The sequence below is a fragment of the Octopus bimaculoides genome, chromosome 1 (assembly GCF_046866305.1).
Source record: "Octopus bimaculoides isolate indiv1 chromosome 1, ASM4686630v1, whole genome shotgun sequence".
NCBI lineage: Eukaryota > Metazoa > Mollusca > Cephalopoda > Octopoda > Octopodidae > Octopus > Octopus bimaculoides.
This window is the reverse complement of record NC_142928.1, coordinates 201,394,262-201,412,755: the sequence shown is the minus strand read 5'-3', so window position 1 is coordinate 201,412,755 and position 18,494 is coordinate 201,394,262. Positions and strand designations below refer to the sequence as shown.

The 18,494-nt window shown below is 41.6% G+C and overlaps 1 protein-coding gene across 5 annotated transcripts in view; it reads left to right on the top strand.

Moving 5' to 3' along the window:
* LOC106880778 (protein mono-ADP-ribosyltransferase PARP15) overlaps window positions 1–18,494 on the top strand; it is a 61,303-nt gene that overhangs the window by 36,780 nt on the left and 6,029 nt on the right. For 4 of the 5 annotated variants that reach the window (XM_089339779.1, XM_089339919.1, XM_089339818.1 and 1 more), the window contains 3 exons: window positions 2,688–2,867; window positions 5,943–6,124; window positions 8,624–8,993. The exons of the other annotated variant lie outside the window; for it this stretch is intronic. In XM_089339779.1, the coding sequence (XP_089195905.1) occupies window positions 2,688–2,867; window positions 5,943–6,124; window positions 8,624–8,993 (732 nt within the window). The remainder of the gene's footprint in view (window positions 1–2,687; window positions 2,868–5,942; window positions 6,125–8,623; window positions 8,994–18,494) is intronic. 5 annotated transcript variants of the gene reach the window in all.

Below are 18,494 nucleotides of genomic sequence, written 5' to 3'. Positions count from 1 at the left end.
TGGTGTTCTAACACAACATCCACATTTAGTTGGATATAATAATTGCCTTTTGGTATTACTACTGCTTCTGTTGCTATTAATTACTTTTTCCATAAGCTTCCTGGCTCTTTGCAAAATCAGTGCCTTCACAGATACTGATATTCTAAACATGGTTGATAGATTTGGCTGTTATGTCACTACTAGATGTCTTCTACTGAAGAGTCCAGGCAGGATGAAATCATGCCATCTGGTAGTAATGGTGATTGTAGCAGATTGTTTTTGTCTGTTAAAAATATAAATATGTGTGCTTTTATACACTCAAGGCCCTGTGAGAAGTCTTCTTGAGGTAAAGAATGCAGTACTCTCTGTTCTAACATGACCTCTACATTAAGTTGGATATAAAGATTGCTTTTCATATTAGTACTGCTTATGTTAATAATAATTATCATCATCATCATCATCATCATCATCGTTTAACGTCCGCTTTCCATGCTAGCATGGGTTGGACGATTTGACTGAGGACTGGTGAAACCGGATGGCAACACCAGGCTCCAGTCTGATTTGGCAGAGTTTCTACAGCTGGATGCCCTTCCTAACGCCAACCACTCAGAGAGTGTAGTGGGTGCTTTTACATGTCACCCGCACGAAAACAGCCACGCTCGAAATGGTGTCTTTTATGTGCCACCCGCACAAGCCAGTCCAGGGGCACTGGCAACAATCTCACTCGAAAATCCTACGGGAGCCAGTCAGGCGGTACTGGCAACGGCCACGCTCAAAATGGTGCATCTCATGTGCCACCCGCACAAGAACCAGTCCAGGGGCACTGGCAACGATCTTACTTGGCTTGCCGGGTCTTCTCACGCACAGCACATTTCCAAAGGTCTCGGTCAGTAGTCATCGCCTCGGTGAGGCCCAATGTACGAAGGTCTTGCCTCACCACCTCAGCCCAGGTCTTCCTGGGCCTACCTCTTCCACGGGTTCCCTCAACTGTTAGTGTGTGGCACTTTTTCACGCAGCTATCCTCCTCCATTCTCACCACATGTCCATACCAGCGCAATCGTCTCTCTTGCACGCCACAACTGATGCTTCTAATGTTCAGCTTTTCTCTCAAGATACTTACACTCTGACGGGTATTCACATTGACATTACACATCCAACGGAGCATACTGGCTTCATTCCTTGCGAGCTTACGTATGTCCTCAGCAGTTACAGCCCATGTTTCACTGCCATGTAGCATGGTTGTTCGTACGCATGCGTCATACAGTCTGCCTTTTACTCTGAGTGAGAGTCCCTTTGTCGCCAGCAGGGGTAAGAGCTCTCTAAGGTGGTTGGCGTTAGGAAGGGCATCCAGCTGTAGAAACTCTGCCAAATTAGATTGGAGCCTGGTGTTGCCATCCGGTTTCACCAGTCCTCAGTCAAATCGTCCAACCCATGCTAGCATGGAAAGCGGACGTTAAACGATGATGATGATGATATATACACATATAAATTTGATATGGGTGATTATTTCTTGTATATTTTCTTGTCTTGGGATTCATGGTCAAACGGCTAGGTGGAATTACGCGAAAAATTACACAGATGTGTAGAATGATCCGGAGGTGTTGCTGGGCTTTGCATTCTATTCATAGCTCCCATGGTTACCGAGATATTCTACTATAATAATACTCTTGTGTTTATGAATGAGAAAGGGAGGGGTGATGGATGAATAAGGAAGTAAGGGGTGATGTCATACTTGGTAGTGGGATGATGAAAACTGTACGCTGAAAACATAAATCAAACAGCGTTTCAACTGTGTAAATATATGAATGTGTATGTAAAAGGGAGGTACGTGAATGTGTGTGTGTGTGTGTGTGTGTGTGTGCAATAGAAGTGGGATGGTGTACATTCAACACTGAAAAGAAAATCAAACAGCATTCCAATTCTGTGTGTTTGTTATTTACTTACCAGCTCCCATATTTAGTCATGGTCAGCTTTATGTGGCCTTAAGTCGAACAAGAAGGAAGGAAAATTTTAAAATTCTTTTGAAGGAAACAAGCAATCAAATGTTGTTAGTTGCAGATAGATTTTTCACAAAAAATTTAGTAATAAAAGAATTATTAAACCAAAATCTTGGTTTTGTACCTTATTTATATATAAAATACTACAATTAGCTGTCATTTTTGATGGCACGGGGCCCAGCTAGTGTATACACACACACACACACACACACACACACACACACACACACACATATATATATATATATATATATATATATATATATATATGATTCGTAAACGAGTATATTATATAGGGTGACTTCAAAATTTTGGCCAGTTAAACCTTTGTTGCACTGCCCCAACTGGCCCAAACTTCAAAGTCACTGTCAGTAATATTCTTGTACAAAAGTAATAAATTTGTTCTCTACAAAAGGAGAGAGTAACCTCTCAGATTAATACGAAATTGTTCCACTTATAACTGAACATAACAGCAAACATTAACTATATATAAATAAATCATCACCATCATCATCATTCAGTTGCCATGGTATTGCACCTAGAAAGCTCCCCTCTGTCTATTAAAGAATCTTCTTCTAAATGATGGAATTGTATTGTTTCTTGGTATTGCAGCTGATAAATTACTGAAATTATATCACAGGTGAATTATATATATTTTCAACAAGAACATTTGTTGGATTAAATATGTTGTATACTTTATATTTATAACAGGTATTTTTGGTATACCCATAGAAGAAGGAACCAAATGTACAGTAATGGCGATAAAGTATCATCTTGATATTCACTCAAATTCTAAAATAAAACATATTTGTTTGATTGATGTACGGAAGGAAGTAATCAGAGCTTTTAAGCATCATCTAGAAAAGGTGTTTGGAATCAGTGAACGCAGAGGTAGGACTTGTTTGATATTTTAGTGAAAATTTAAATGGTCTCTTTCAGGTGTTAATTAAGATTTTTCCTCCTTCAGTCAACCTTTATCTGATTCCTATTATTGGTTTATGGGTAGAGCCATGGATTTGTGGTTAAAAAGCTTCATTTCTAACCATGTTGATTCCCAACGTAAGGCAATTCAAGCAAATCTCTTCTAATATGGCCCTGAGCTGACCAACGCCTTGCCAACTGGTTTGGGGGATGGAAACTGATACAAGGGCCCCTCATATTTGTATTGTGTGTGTGTTTGTATTCTTGTCTTGACATCATGTGATGGCTGTAAACGAGCATCCCCAGCATACAAATGAGGTTGTTTGTTTCGTGTCTTCTGTGGAAACCACGTCTGGCCATGGGGAAATGTTACCTTTGCTTGGAAACAGGTGAGGTTCAGCATCAGGAAGAGCATCCAGCTATAGAGAGTCTGCCTCAATAAACTAACCTGACCCATGCAAGCAGGGAACAATGGATGCTAAAACAAGGATGATGATGATGATGATGTTTAATGTATTGGTGTTGGTAAAATACTCTTGTCTCACTCTGTGAATCCTGTCTTGTATAAATAACAAAGGATAATTATAATTATTTATCTTATCCATTGTAAACATGACTATTGTTCATATTCTAATTAATATGAAGTCATAAATTGTTCAAAACAGAAAAAAAAGGCATTTTCAATAAGTGAATGACTTCTCAGTTTCTCTGACTAAAAAGTTCAATTTAGTGCAATTTTTTTAATGACTTTTTTCTCTTTTGATTTGTTGTTGTCATCTTCAGTAGTGGTGGGGGTGGGGTGGGGGTGGGGTCTTTTAACATCTACTTTCCCATGCTTGCATCGTTCAGATGGAATTTGTTTACGCAGCTTTTCTATGGCCGAATGCCCTTCATGTTGCTTTTATGAAAATAATGATGTTCAATTACAACAATCACATGATGTCAAGTCAAGGGTACACACACACACACGCACTCACACACATGCACTCACACACACGCACTCACACACATGCACTCACACACATGCACTCACACACATGCACTCACACACACGCACTCACACACACAGTGCCAAGCAGTGATTTGTCTCTTTCCCTACTTACTAGGACTTCAGTTTTTTGTTAAATTAACTCTAAGGCCATTAGATTTCAGACTTTGCTTCCACACCCGAAATTTCTTCTCCAGGTCAGGTAATAATAAGAAAAAGTTGGAGGAGCTCCCAGGGGCAGCCTGTCTTGAATTTTTCTGTTAAGACCTGAAGAACTTAAGATAAACAAGAGGTGGCTGAGAACAGTTCTCGCCCCTCCCCCCTCTTGTTTAGCATATATACTCACAGATAGGTCACGCCCTGTCACACTATAATCTGGGGTGTTACAATGGCCTCTTTATAATGTAAATATAACTAATATTCCCCTGGCTGGCAGCATCACAGTACATGGCTCTCACTAACCACTCATCTGCCTACTGTGGATCCAGCAGAGGGACCAGCAGTCTAAGTAGACAGCAGCTGGTAGATAAAGTAATAAAGGAGATGAAGACTAGAGAAGCCAAAAATAAACCCCTGTACTTGGCTTTTGCTGACATGAAGAAAGCCTTTCACAAAGTTCCCTGAACCCTTATCTGGTGGTCAATGTGGAAACTAGGGATAGATGAGTGGCTGGTGAGAGCTGTACAAGCCATATACAGGGATGCAGTCACTAAGGTGAGAGTTGGCAGCGATTAATCTAAGGTACAAATAGGCATTCACCAAGGATTGGTCCTCAGTCTCCTCTTGCTCATCATATTCCTCCTGGCAATAACAGGGGAATTCAAGACAAGCTGCCCCTGGGAGCTCCCCTATGCTGATGACGTTCTCATAGTTGAATCACTTCCAGAACTAGAGAAGAAATTTTAGGTGTGTAAGCAAGGTCTAGAATTGAAGGGCCTTAGAATTAATCTAGCAAAAACCAAAGTCTTAGTAAATAGGAAGGCAGACAAATCGCAAATGACCTCAGGTAGATGGCTCTGTTTGTTCTGTTGAAAAGGCATTGGTAGAAGCTACATGTGCAAGCTATGGATACTTAAGAGGTACAGCAATATCAGGGACAGGTTAACTGGGAAGATGATTTTGTATTTGGAAGGTGCACAGGTACAATAAATACTAGAAATGTACAGAAAATAGATTCCATCAACTGCCAGTGGGGTAAGCTAGAGGTAGTAGATAGCTTCTGTTATGTAGGTGACCAAGTCAGTAGTAAATTTGATGCTCCGAGAGTGTAGCTGTGAGAATAAGATTAGGCTGGGCAAAGTTCAGAGAGCTCTTAACTCTGCTGATGACAAAAGGCCTCTCCTTCAGGGTGAAAGGCAGATTGTATGATGCCTGTGTGCAAACAGCCATGTTCCATGACAGGGAAATGTAGGCTGTGATCACAGAGGACATGTGAAGTCTTGAAATAAAATGAAGCTAGTAAATAGAAATAATTACAGACTCAGAGTGGTCGGTGTTAGGAAGGGCATAGAGCTGTAGAAACACTGCCAAATCAGATTGGAGCCTGGTGCAGCATTCTGGCTTGCCAGGCCTTAGTCGAACCGTCCAACTGATGACGGCATGGAAAGCTGACATTAAACAACGATGATGATAAGTAAAGTAGCTAGTTGTTAAATCTCAAGAAGAGACCAGAGTAGTAACCATACTAAAAAGTAATGTCAATCACATGATCCTGTACCTGCTTGAGGGTGTTAGGGATTTGCTCCCCTGCTTACAATATATATTGTATATAAAGGGTACAGTAACATACCGATACCCAGGTGGTGGAGGATCTGCCTGGGGTTAAACTAGTAGTAACATAGAACAGCCACTTTAATGTGGCGAATGACTTTACTTCTGAGTATATTTACTACTCTGATCTCTGATAAGGTTGACTTCATTATTTCAGGAAACGATAGCTCTTCACAAAACAGAAAAGGCTAGAATTAATATTTAATCTTGAAGCTGCAACATAAGAAATCTTCTGCTGGTTGTTTGGCTATTTTTCATTGACAAAATGAATATTTCTTTTATTTCAGATGATGAATTTGAAGAAATAGAAGATAATGTCTCTGGTGGTCAACAAGATGTTGGTTTCACATTGAAATTCTTTACTAAATACAAAAATCTTGACAATGCTATAGAAACTGTTAAAGAAGTGTACCATTCTCTATTAACAACTGAGAAAATACCATTTGATATGGATTTAACAGAATCTCGAGTAAGTTCTCCACAATAATACAGGGATTATATTTATTTATTTAATTATTATTGTTATCATTTTCTGATTAAATTGCATTTTATTTTCATTTTCCGACCAAGTCTCAACCAGAGTCCTAAAGCACATATATATTAGATGGAAGCAAACCACCTGAGAATGTGGACCGTTGGTGTCAACATAATTCTTTAAGTCTCATAGATTGTTGGAATTCCAGCATGAATGGAAAAAACACATTGAGCAAAAAGGCAAAAGCTTGCCTGATCTCATTTTTCAGTTCAAATATTATTATTATTGTTATTATTGAGTGGGAGAGCAGCACATGCCATCAAAGTCAGGCTAGGGTATAAATATATGAAGCCCAATATACCCATCATGACTTCCTGTCTGATAAGGATACACCAGGCACATGCATCACAACCATATGTGTGCAACATGGTGATTGTATAATAAGAAAGTGCATGACCTTGCAAGTGGGGCCCAGTTAGAATTTTCTTCAGGTTGAGTAGCCCATCCTGCTCAAAAGGTCCCTGAAAAAGGGTTGTTTAAGAATGATGAACAAAACATCCATTGTTTCAGAGGTGAATTATCCAAACCCCAAAGAATTCCTCTCAACACATGGCTATGATGCTCCTCCACTACTTCTGCTTGTGATCAGAGATGCACATATCGTCAGCCACTAAGGGACATGCTCAACTGGTTAAGGTCAAACAACTGACAAGCAAATCTGTGGTATTGAGCAGAATATTAGCTGTAATCCCCATCTTTTTATTTCAAGACAAAACAATGTACATGATAACACGTCCAATCAGTTAAGATCAAAAGCGAACCAGTTAAGATCAGAGCCACTGCCTGATATGGCATCAGGACATTTATTATTATTTGTTTTTCTTTCAGTTTTTGTGTCCATTTCTTGCTGAATTTCTTCTTGACACCTAGGGCAGAGAAACACACTGTATACATTGGTAGGTAGGCCATTAAAACAAACACAGCAGAGTGTTCATTTACAAAGTCATGTGAAAAAGGGGAAGAAAGACAGAAAATAAAGAAAAAATAAACCAGAAAAAAGGAAAGAAAATTCACAGCGACAATGCTCTTCTCAGTATGTGTAATGTTCTAGTTAAGACGTGCATGGATGGTAAACCAGGGATCATTCTTAGATAATTTTAAGTTCCTATTTTGATCATTCCAAGTGCTCCTACAATCACTGGTATTGTAACCATTTTGAAATGCCACATCTTTTCAATTTCAATTAGCAAAGCTTTATATTTTCTGAGTTTATCAAATTCTTTTGCCAAGATATTATGGTTACAGGGTATGCTCATGTCAATCAATAAACAGACTTTATTGTTTTGGTTCTTCACAACAATATCCAGTTTATTTTCCTTGATGGTCTTGTCTGTACATACTAGGAAGTCCCAAAGAATAGTTACATTTTCTCCCTCTCTAACAGCCTCAGAGTGGTGCTTGTACCATTTGTCAGCAGTTTTGATTTTATAATGCCAACACATTATCCAATGTAGATACTGTCATGTCTTGATTTATACCCGACAGGTGCTAAATCTTTACACTCAGAGATTGGGTGGTCTACTGTTTCAATCCCATCATTACAGTATCAACACTTTGGGTCTACACCATTTTTTCATCACAGGATCTGTTGGAGTTCCTGCAGCCTTGCATGTGTAGTGGACTTACTACCTGCAGCCAATGGTACCATGCTTTTCATTCTTTTCAGCTCTCCAATACTTTCCTGATTATTCTGGCCTATCCAGCCTTCATTTCTTCAACCATAATTATGTCTCACTATTATTATTTCTTGCAATTATCCTTGGGAGTCTACCATGCAAAGCCTTCTCTTGCCTGTCAAATAATCTTTCTTCTTTTTTCTGGTTTTTGACTTCATTTGACTTTTTGGTTTCCCTATGTTCTGCTGTGACTCTAGCAGCCCTTAATAAACTCGCTTCACTATGACCTACATAAGAGACTATATCTACCCTAGCTAACTCCACACAGTCTTCTGCTCATATTAGCCATCTGCCACCTTCCTTTCTAAGTAAGTATAATCTTGCTACTCTGGCTCTTGGGGGAAGTCCTCCTTTCATATTGAACTCCTTCCTAGTTCTTCAGTTGGATTTTGAAATTCATGTGTATAAATGTGTATGGTATGGGGGGGGGGCACCCTAGCATTAGTAAATGTGAATACAAGTTAGTACATATGTACTTATTTGCACATAGACGTACTCTGAGTCGAGTGTGTACATTAAATTATTTTTCACATTAGCACTTCAAAAATCTTCAAAAAGAAAATTAACAAATGAAGTGGAACCCACTGTGGAAAATGTATTTCTACGTGGTGGTCAACTTAGGATTGTGAGAAACATTTATAGTGATTCTTAGTAACAGATGTTAGTGGCAGTGGTGGTGCTCTCTCTCTCTCTCTCTCTCTCTCTCTCTCTCTCTTTCTCTCTTATGAAACATTTTGTTGATTTTTTTTTTTTTCAGAAGCTGAGTTTAAGGAATATTAGTAGGACATATAAAATCCAGATTTCTATCAGAGACACAATTACAATTTTTGGCAGACGCTGTCATGTAAAAGATGCTAAACTCTCTGTTCGATCATTATTAATGGAATTTAAAAAAAGTGACGAAGAAACTCTTATTAAGGAAATGGTACAATGGTCTTACTTTGATGAAAATAATCCATCATACCTACAAATGTTTAGTGACAAAGAAAATGCCAAGCTTGAGAAAGCATACTCACAGAAAAAACAATTCCTTAATTGGAAGAAAATAAAATATGATTTTCAGAAAATGAGTTTTCAACATGAAGGGAGGAAATTTCAAATGAAGAGAAAACAAAACCTAAAGGATGGTATGTGCATACTTTTACTATAAAAATATTCTCGTTTATCATTTTGTTGTTCTTTTTTATCTATTATAATAAAAGTGAAATTCTGTCTGTCCGTCTGGGACCTCTGTACTTCAGTCTACAATTGCTCAACATATAAATATTATTCCTTTTTGGAATCAGAATGATCTCAGGATTGAAAATCTGGCCTTTATTTGGTTCTTGAACATCCAGCATTGAGATCAGATTTAAAAGCATTTGTGTTATTATTTCTAACAGGTAAAGCTGGGCTAATTCACACCACGTTGGTTGGCGTTTGTCAGATGATGTCAGAGATCAAAGGGGGAGATAAATGACATTCATTTTGTTAATTTTACGTTGAGATAAGAACTTTGGGACAAATTGGCCAACAGTTGGAATTCATCTTGGGACTGGAACACTAGAATGATTACATTACAGAATTAATTTTCATCCATCCTTAACCTCTGATCGAACACCACTGGGGCATACTGTCATTATAGATGTAATATAATGATGCTATTTAACTCTCGTTAGTTTTGGTCAAGAGGCCCAATTAGCCTTCTGCAGGAGCAAGCTGAAAAGTCTGTATGGAGTGTGGTTTTTAACCTAGTTGGTAATAAATGTTGGTTGGTTGGTTGGTTGGTTTCTCCAGTCATGCTTTACATTGTATAGAGATGGGGAGAAAGAAGCTACTTGAAGAAGAAGAAGAAGAAGAAGAAGAAGAAGAAGAAGAAGAAGAAGAAGAAGAAGAAGAAGAAGAAGAAGAAGAAGAAAGCTACAGAGATAAAGAAAGAAAATAGTTACAAAGAGAGAGAGGGGAAGAGAATAGAGCTACAAAAATAGAGGGGGAGAGAAGAGAGCTGCAGAAGTAGAGGAGGAGAAGAGTGTTACGATGATAGTGGGGGAGGTGAGAGCTACAGAAATAAAGGAGGAGGAGAAGAGAGCTGCAGAAATATAAACAATAAGCTTCCTAAATTCATGCTACGTTATATTCTAATCACCCAGAATTCATTGCTCTTTTAAAAAATTACGATTTATGCATTGTTGTCTCTCAAATATTTAAAATCTACAATTAAGAGCCCTCTCTACTCGCTGGCGGTACCTACCCACCACCACTACCCATTTTCCTTTATTCAAAAATTCTTATCGCTCCTTAAAATTATGGCTTTTAAGTGTTGATTTCTCAGCCCAAGAATTACAGCGTGATGTGCTGCTTGACTGGTCCCCCCTCTCTCTCTCTCTCTCTCTCTCTCTCTCTTTATATATATATATGATGATGATGATGATGATCTTTTCTCCCGCCATGCCTCTGTCTACCCCTCCATCCTCTCTCTCCCCCTTCGTAGTTTTTCCTTTAAGGTCTTCAGGTTCTGGCTATATATAAATGAGAAACCCATTCTAAATTATCTCGCTGACGTACTACGACGAAATACCCAAGATGCAGATAAGATAGAGATTTTTATTTATTTACGGCCTCAAACATCTCAATACCTTGCGCTTTAGTTTTGTCCCTTATTATTTATCTTGTTTCTCTCCATGAAATTCAATTGAATTCAGTTGTTGTCTTAAATTCATGCTTATTCATTTTCTAAGCTTCCTAAATTCATGCTACGTTATATTCTAATCACCCAGAATTCATTGCTCTTTTAAAAAATTACGATTTATGCATTGTTGTCTCTCAAATATTTAAAATCTACAATTAAGAGCCCTCTCTACTCGCTGGCGGAACCCGCCCTCCCACCCCCTCCACCGGAAGTTCATTCGTCTGTCATCCCTCTGTCATCCCACCCCCTCCACCGGAAGTTCATTCCTCTGTCATCCCACCCCCTCCACCGGAAGTTCATTCCTCTGCCATCCCACCCCCTCCACCGGAAGTTCATTCCTCTGTCATCCCACCCCTCCACCGGAAGTTCATTCCTCTGCCATCCCACCCCCTCCACCGGAAGTTCATTCCTCTGTCATCCCACCCCCTCCACCGGAAGTTCATTCCTCTGTCATCCCACCCCCTCCACCGGAAGTTCATTCCTCTGTCATCCCACCCCCTCCACCGGAAGTTCATTCCTCTGCCATCCCAGCCCCTCCACCGGAAGTTCATTTCTCTGTCATCCCGCCCCCTCCACCGGAAGTTCATTCCTCTGTCATCCCACCCCCTCCACCGGAAGTTCATTCCTCTGTCATCCCACCCCTCCACCGGAAGTTCATTCCTCTGTCATCCCACCCCCTCCACCGGAAGTTCATTCCTCTGTCATCCCACCCCTCCACCGGAAGTTCATTCCTCTGTCATCCCACCCCCTCCACCGGAAGTTCATTCCTCTGTCATCCCGCCCCCTCCACCGGAAGTTCATCCCTTTGTCATCCTGTCAACCTCGGCTGTCTCCCGGAACCCATCTAGTGGCCTTGGCCATCCTCTCCCCTACCTTTGGGTAGCGCATTAAGGTTGAGAAATGTTTGCAGGTTGTAGGTAATGTTTTGCTTATGAATTCTTCCAATTGCAAGTTTTCTTTTCAGGTACACGACACTGCTTTTCCTCTTCCCAGGCTACAGGCCCACACCCCCAACACCCATACTGTTAGGATTGGCACTCTCAACGTCGGCACGCTGAAAGGTAGATCTGGTGAAATTGTTGAGATGCTTGAACGGAGATGCGTAGATATGTGCTGCATCCAGGAAGTAAGATGGAGAGGAGGTTCTGCAAGGTTCCTCACAGGCAAAGAACACAGGTACAAGATTTTCTGGGCAGGGAACACTGACGGGGTCGGGGGCGTAGGAATACTTCTAGCGGAGAAATGGGTGGATAAGGTAATCGAGGTCGTTAGAGTAAGTGACAGAGTACTTAAGATCAGACTAGTGCTTCATCATAGATTAGCTACTGTCATCTCAGCCTATGCACCTCAACCTGGGCTACCAGATGGTCTGAAAGACCAATTCTATGACACCCTCTTGCAAACTACCTCGTCGACGAGTGACAGGGACCTTCTCTTTGTGGCTGGAGACTTCAACGGTCATGTCGGACGTCGTGCTGAGGGCTTCCATGGCATACATGGAGGCTATGGCTTCGGTTCCCGCAACGAGGAGGGAACCAGACTGCTGGAGTTCTGTGATGCAACCAATCTTATGGTCTGCAATACCAACTTCAGGAAACCTGCCAGTCACCTAGTCACCTACCGCTCCGGCAGACACTCTAGCCAAATCGACTACATCCTCGCCAGAAATAGGGAAAGAGGGCGGCTTATAAATGCCAAAACCTACCCTGGCGAAGAATGTACCCCACAACATAGATTAGTAGTTAGCGACTTTGGGATCAAGGCAAAATGGGTGCCCAGAATTAGACAGGCTTGGAGAAGAAGGGTGTGGAAGCTTAAAGACCCTGCAAACGGACAGAGACTTAGAGACAAGTTACTTGAAGCATTTAACGAAATAGAAGGGGATATAGCATCATACAACGTGGAAGACAATTGGAGATTTCTGCGGGACAACCTGTTGAAAGCCACCGACCAGATTTGTGGGTGGTGTAAGGTCCCCTCCCAACCCAGAGTAACGTGGTGGTGGAACAAGGAGGTAGACAGGGCTATTAGACAAAAGAAACAAGCTTGGAAGGACTGGAAGAACGGTGGTAGCAGGGAATTGTACCAATGTGCCAGAAGGGAGGCTAGGCGACAGGTTTATTTAGCCAGAGGGGAAGCAGATAAGGAAAGATTTGCCAATGTTCTGCGCCGTGAGGACCAAAGACTCGAGGTATTTCGGGTTGCAAGACAGTGTAGGAGAGAGAATAGTGATGTTGTAGGAGAGAAATGTGTTCGCATGGATGATGGTACGCTTGCATTAAATGAGGATGCAAAGAAAGAGGTCTGGAGATGCCACTACGATAGATTGCTTAATAAAGAGAATGAATGGGAGAAAGAGAGCCTGCCTTATGTCGACCCAATAGAGGGACCAGCTATCCGAGTTGATAGTACCAGGGTAGATAAAGCAATTAAGAGTATGAAGACCGAGAAAGCCCCCGGCCCATCAGGAATCACTGCAGAGATGCTCAAAATATCTGGCAGTGTTGGCTATAGCCTAGTCACCCGTATTACGAACCAGGTGATACACGAAGGAGTCATACCCTATGACTGGTGTAGCAGCATCATAGTCAACTGCTACAAAGGTAAAGGGGACGCTTTAGATACAAATAATTACAGAGGCATCAAGCTGTTAGATCAGGTTATGAAAGTTACAGAGAGGGTCATAGCCCAACTAATTAGGGAGCGAATCAATTTAGATGAGATGCAGTTTGGGTTCGTGCCAGGTAAAAGCACTACTGATGCCTTATTTCTAGTGAGACAGTTGCAAGAGAAATACCTAGCCAAGGATAAACCTCTGTACCTGGCTTTCGTTGACATGGAGAAAGCCTTTGACAGGGTCCCCCGATCCCTTATCTGGTGGTCAATGAGGAAACTTGGGATAGAAGAATGGCTAGTGAGAGCTGTGCGAGCCATGTACAGAGATGCGGCCAGTAAGGTGAGGGTTGGAAATGAGTACAGCAATGAATTCCGGGTAGAGGTAGGGGTCCACCAAGGTTCCGTCCTCAGCCCCCTATTATTTACCATAGTCCTCCAGGCAATCACAGAGGAGTTCAAGACAGGTTGCCCCTGGGAGCTCCTCTATGCTGATGACCTTGCCCTAATTGCGGAGTCACTATCAGAACTAGAGGAGAAGTTTCAGGTGTGGAAGCAAGGTCTAGAATTGAAGGGCCTTAGAGTCAACCTAGCTAAAACCAAAATCCTAATAAGTAGGAAGGTAGATAAAACACAAACCCCTTCAGGTAGATGGCCCTGCTCAGTATGTAGAAAAGGAGTAGGTAGTAACTCTATAAGATGTACCCGGTGCAAGCTATGGACACATAAGAGGTGCAGCAACATCAAAGGCAGGTTAACTAGCAAGTTAGTTTTTGTTTGTGGCAGATGTTCAGGTGCAATAAAGACTGCAAACAAACAGGAAACAACTTCTATCTCATTCCAGGGTGAAAAACTAGAGGTAGTCGATAGCTTCCGCTATCTGGGCGACCAAGTTAGTAGTGGGGGTGGGTGTGCTGAAAGTGTAGCTGCTAGAATAAGAATAGCCTGGGCAAAGTTTAGAGAGCTCTTACCCCTGCTGGCGACAAAGGGACTCTCACTCAGAGTAAAAGGCAGACTGTATGACGCATGCGTACGAACAACCATGCTACATGGCAGTGAAACATGGGCTGTAACTGCTGAGGACATACGTAAGCTCGCAAGGAATGAAGCCAGTATGCTCCGTTGGATGTGTAATGTCAATGTGAATACCCGTCAGAGTGTAAGTATCTTGAGAGAAAAGCTGAACATTAGAAGCATCAGTTGTGGCGTGCAAGAGAGACGATTGCGCTGGTATGGACATGTGGTGAGAATGGAGGAGGATAGCTGCGTGAAAAAGTGCCACACCCTAACAGTTGAGGGAACCCGTGGAAGAGGTAGGCCCAGGAAGACCTGGGCTGAGGTGGTGAGGCAAGACCTTCGTACATTGGGCCTCACCGAGGCGATGACTACGGACCGAGACCTTTGGAAATGGGCTGTGCGTGAGAAGACCCGGCAAGCCAAGTAAGATCGTTGCCAGTGCCCCTGGACTGGTTCTTGTGCGGGTGGCACATGAGATGCACCATTTTGAGCGTGGCCGTTGCCAGTACCGCCTGACTGGCTCCTGTAGGATTTTCGAGCGAGATCGTTGCCAGTGCCCCTGGACTGGCTTGTGCGGGTGGCACATAAAAGACACCATTTCGAGCGTGGCCGTTTTCGTGCGGGTGACACGTAAAAGCACCCACTACACTCTCTGAGTGGTTGGCGTTAGGAAGGGCATCCAGCTGTAGAAACTCTGCCAAATCAGACTGGAGCCTGGTGTTGCCATCCGGTTTCACCAGTCCTCAGTCAAATCGTCCAACCCATGCTAGCATGGAAAGCGGACGTTAAACGATGATGATGATGATGATATATATATGTTTATGTATTCGTTTATATATATATATAAAGGGCATTACTACAGAATAATGCCTCACACCAGACTTCCCAAATAAACACATTTTAGTACCGAATGCAAGGAAAAGCAACCTTCAAAAGAAACCAAAATTTTAAAAAAAAAAAAAACATTATGTATCCAACAAAGCAAAGGGAATGATGCTTATCTATATACATTTCTGCAAAAAAAGCTGGGATCTTTCTGAGTTGTTCTCGGCACACGTGTTCAAAATGGAATAAAATTCAGCATTGAATGTATTCTGGATATATATTTGGTTAATAAAATCAAAATAGGATAAAAATCTTTTACAAGAATTTTATCAGGAAGCTAGTGTGTAAAAAAATTTGTAAGGGAAATTTCTATTCCCAAGAATATACTTATTCGTTTATATATATATAACTAGATTTCATTCTGGTAATCGTGAAATCGGTCGATACATAGTTGAGTTTTTTTTTTAATGTTGGTTTCTTTCGAAGGTTGCTTTTCCTCGCATTCGGTACTAAAATGTGTTTATTTGGGAAGTCTGGTGTGTGGCATTATTCTGTAGTAATGCCCTTTATATATACATAAACGAATAAGTATATTCTTGGGAATAGAAATTTCCCTTACGAATTTTTTTACACACTAGCTTCCTGATAAAATTCTTGTAAAAGATTTTTATTCTATTTTGATTTTATTAACCAAATATATATTTATGTATGTATGTTTGTATCCCTTTAATTGCTCATCATTCTCTTATCTAACTTGTGAGACTAACACACTTACATATGACGCTAATGAATATTCTGAGTCAAAATAACTTTTATGGCTTATAATTCTTTAAATTTTTCAATAACTTTTCAAATCGTATTACATACCCCTCATGTTTCCATACTTTGCTGTGATCCTCGCCTCACTAAAGGCCTCAAGTCCCCTACTGCTATCTCTCTATCTCTTGTGTGTGGTAATGATGGCCATTGTTTGTTCATGATGCGCCCACCCATTTCCACTCCCACCACCTCTACCAGAAATCTCTTCTCTTATACCAGAAACCCCTACTGGGCTCTGCCTCACTCCTGTACCAGAAGACTTGCATACCGCCGTCCCTCCAATCCACCTACTTCTTTCTCTCTATACGTAATGGACTAACCAACAGCAGCTCATTTACTTAACATTGGCATATTTGCAGCAGTAACACTTATATTTACAAGGCTTACACTGCTGTCACCCACAACAGAGGCAACTGTTTTTAACATATTTGAATGATGATAGGTTTAAGCAATAGAACTAATATGATGTGTCTCTATTATCAAACAATCACAGAAACCTTTTTTCAGGTACTGAATAACAAGACTCCTTCCTATGTTCCCTTCCCAGTTTTCAGAGTAAGCACTATCAATGTAGGCACATTAAAAGACTATTGAGATGCAAAGGTAAGATGGAAAGGAGCTTCAGCCAGGTTCCTCACAGGGAAGGCACATGGGTATAAAATCTGGGAGGGTAACAGTGATGGAGTAGATGCAGAGAAATGGGCGGATAAGGTCATAGAGGTAGTCAGAGTGGGCGATAGAGAACTTAAGCTTAGGCTAGTCTTACAGAATAGTATAGTGACAATTATCCCTGCCTATACCCCTCAAGTGGGTCTACCAAATGAATAGAAGGACCACTTTTATGATATTCTTCTGAAGGCTACCTCCAAGACGAGTGACAATGATCTCTTCATATCAGACGGTGGCCTGGTATCTTCCATGGTGTTCATGGGGGCCATGGAATTGGTTGCCGAAATGAAGAGGGAACAAAGCTACTGGAGTTCTGTGATGCAAATAACCTATTGATCTGCAACACCAACTTCAGGAAGCCAGCCAATCACCTGATAACCTATCAATCAAGTGACTACACTAGCCTGATTGATTTCATTCTCACCAGACAGCGAGATGTATGGTTGCTCATAAATGCAAAGACCTTCCTTGGTGAAGAATGTATTCGCCAGCATAGACTAGTCATTAGTGATTTTAGATTCTAAGCCAAGAATTAAACCAATCTGGAAAAGAAGGATTTGGTATCTTAAGGATCCTTCTTGTGGTCAGAGATTGAGGGACATCCTGATTGAGTAATTTGATGAAAGGGAAGAGGAGCTACAGACTTGTGACATAGAGGGCAACTGGGAATTCCTGAGGGATAGATTGCTGAGTACGGCAGACCAAATCCGTGACTGGTGCAAAGTCCCATCAAGATCTAGGGTAATGTGGTGGTGGAACAATATGGTAGACAGGACCATTAAAAAAGAAGCAGGTCTGGAAGAATGGGGATAGCAGGGAACTGTATCAGATTACCAGAAGGGATGCTAGGAGACAAGTATGTCTAGCCAATGGAGAAGCAGTTCAGAAGTTTGCCTATGTTCAGTGACATGAGGACCAAAGACTTGAACGTTTTTAGATTTCAAGAGTATGTGTGAGAGAAAACCATGATGACAAGGGAAAGAAATGAGTTCATGTGGATGATGGTGCACTTGCATGTAATGATTCTGCAAAGAAAGAAGCTGGGAAATGCCATTATGAAAGACTGCTGAACATAGAGAATGAGTGGGAGGAGGAGAGTTTAAAAGTTAGAGAGAGAGTCATAGCCCAACCAATTAAGGGGAGAATTAGTAGCTGATACCTAGGCGACCAAGTCTGTAGTGGGGGTGGATGCTCTGATAGCATAGCTGCTAGAATAAGAATAGCCTAGACAAAGTTCAGAGAGCTCCTACCTCTGCTGGCAACAAAGGGCCTCTCTTTCAGAGTGAAAGGCAGATTGTTTGATGCCTGTGGGCAAACAACTATGTTGTATGGCAGTGAAACATGGTCTGTAACAGCCAAGGACATGGGTAGGCTTGAAAGAAACGAAGCCAGTATGCTTCACTGGCTGTGCAATGTCAGTGTGCATATACAACAGAGTGAAAGTTTTCTTGATAGAAAAGTTAGGCGCAGGAGGCATCAGATGTGGTGGTGCAAGAGAGACGAATGTGCTGGTATGTGATGCATATGACAAGTCCTATGATGTGTATGGACAAGGACAGCTGTGTAAAGAAGTGCTGCCTTTTGTAGAGGTAGACTCAGGAAGACATGGGATGAGGTGGTGAAGCATGATCTTCGAACAGTGAGCCTCACAGAGGTAATGACTAGTGACTGAGACCTTTGGTGATGTGCTGTGCTTGAGAGGACCCATCAAGTCAAGTGCACCCGTACTGCTGGCACGTAAACAACAACTCTTGAGCATTGGGCCTCACGGACACAAAGTAGCTGAGTACCTTATGAGCGTTGGGCTTCAAGGAGGCAAAGTGTCTGTACTCATTTTGAGCGTTGGGCCTCATGGAGGCAAAGTGTCTGTACTCATTTTGAGCGTTGGGCTTCAAGGAGGCAAAGTGTCTGTACTCATTTTGAGCGTTGGGCCTCATGGAGGCAAAGTGTCTGTACTCATTTTGAGCGTTGGGCTTCAAGGAGGCAAAGTGTCTGTACTCATTTTGAGCCTTGGGCC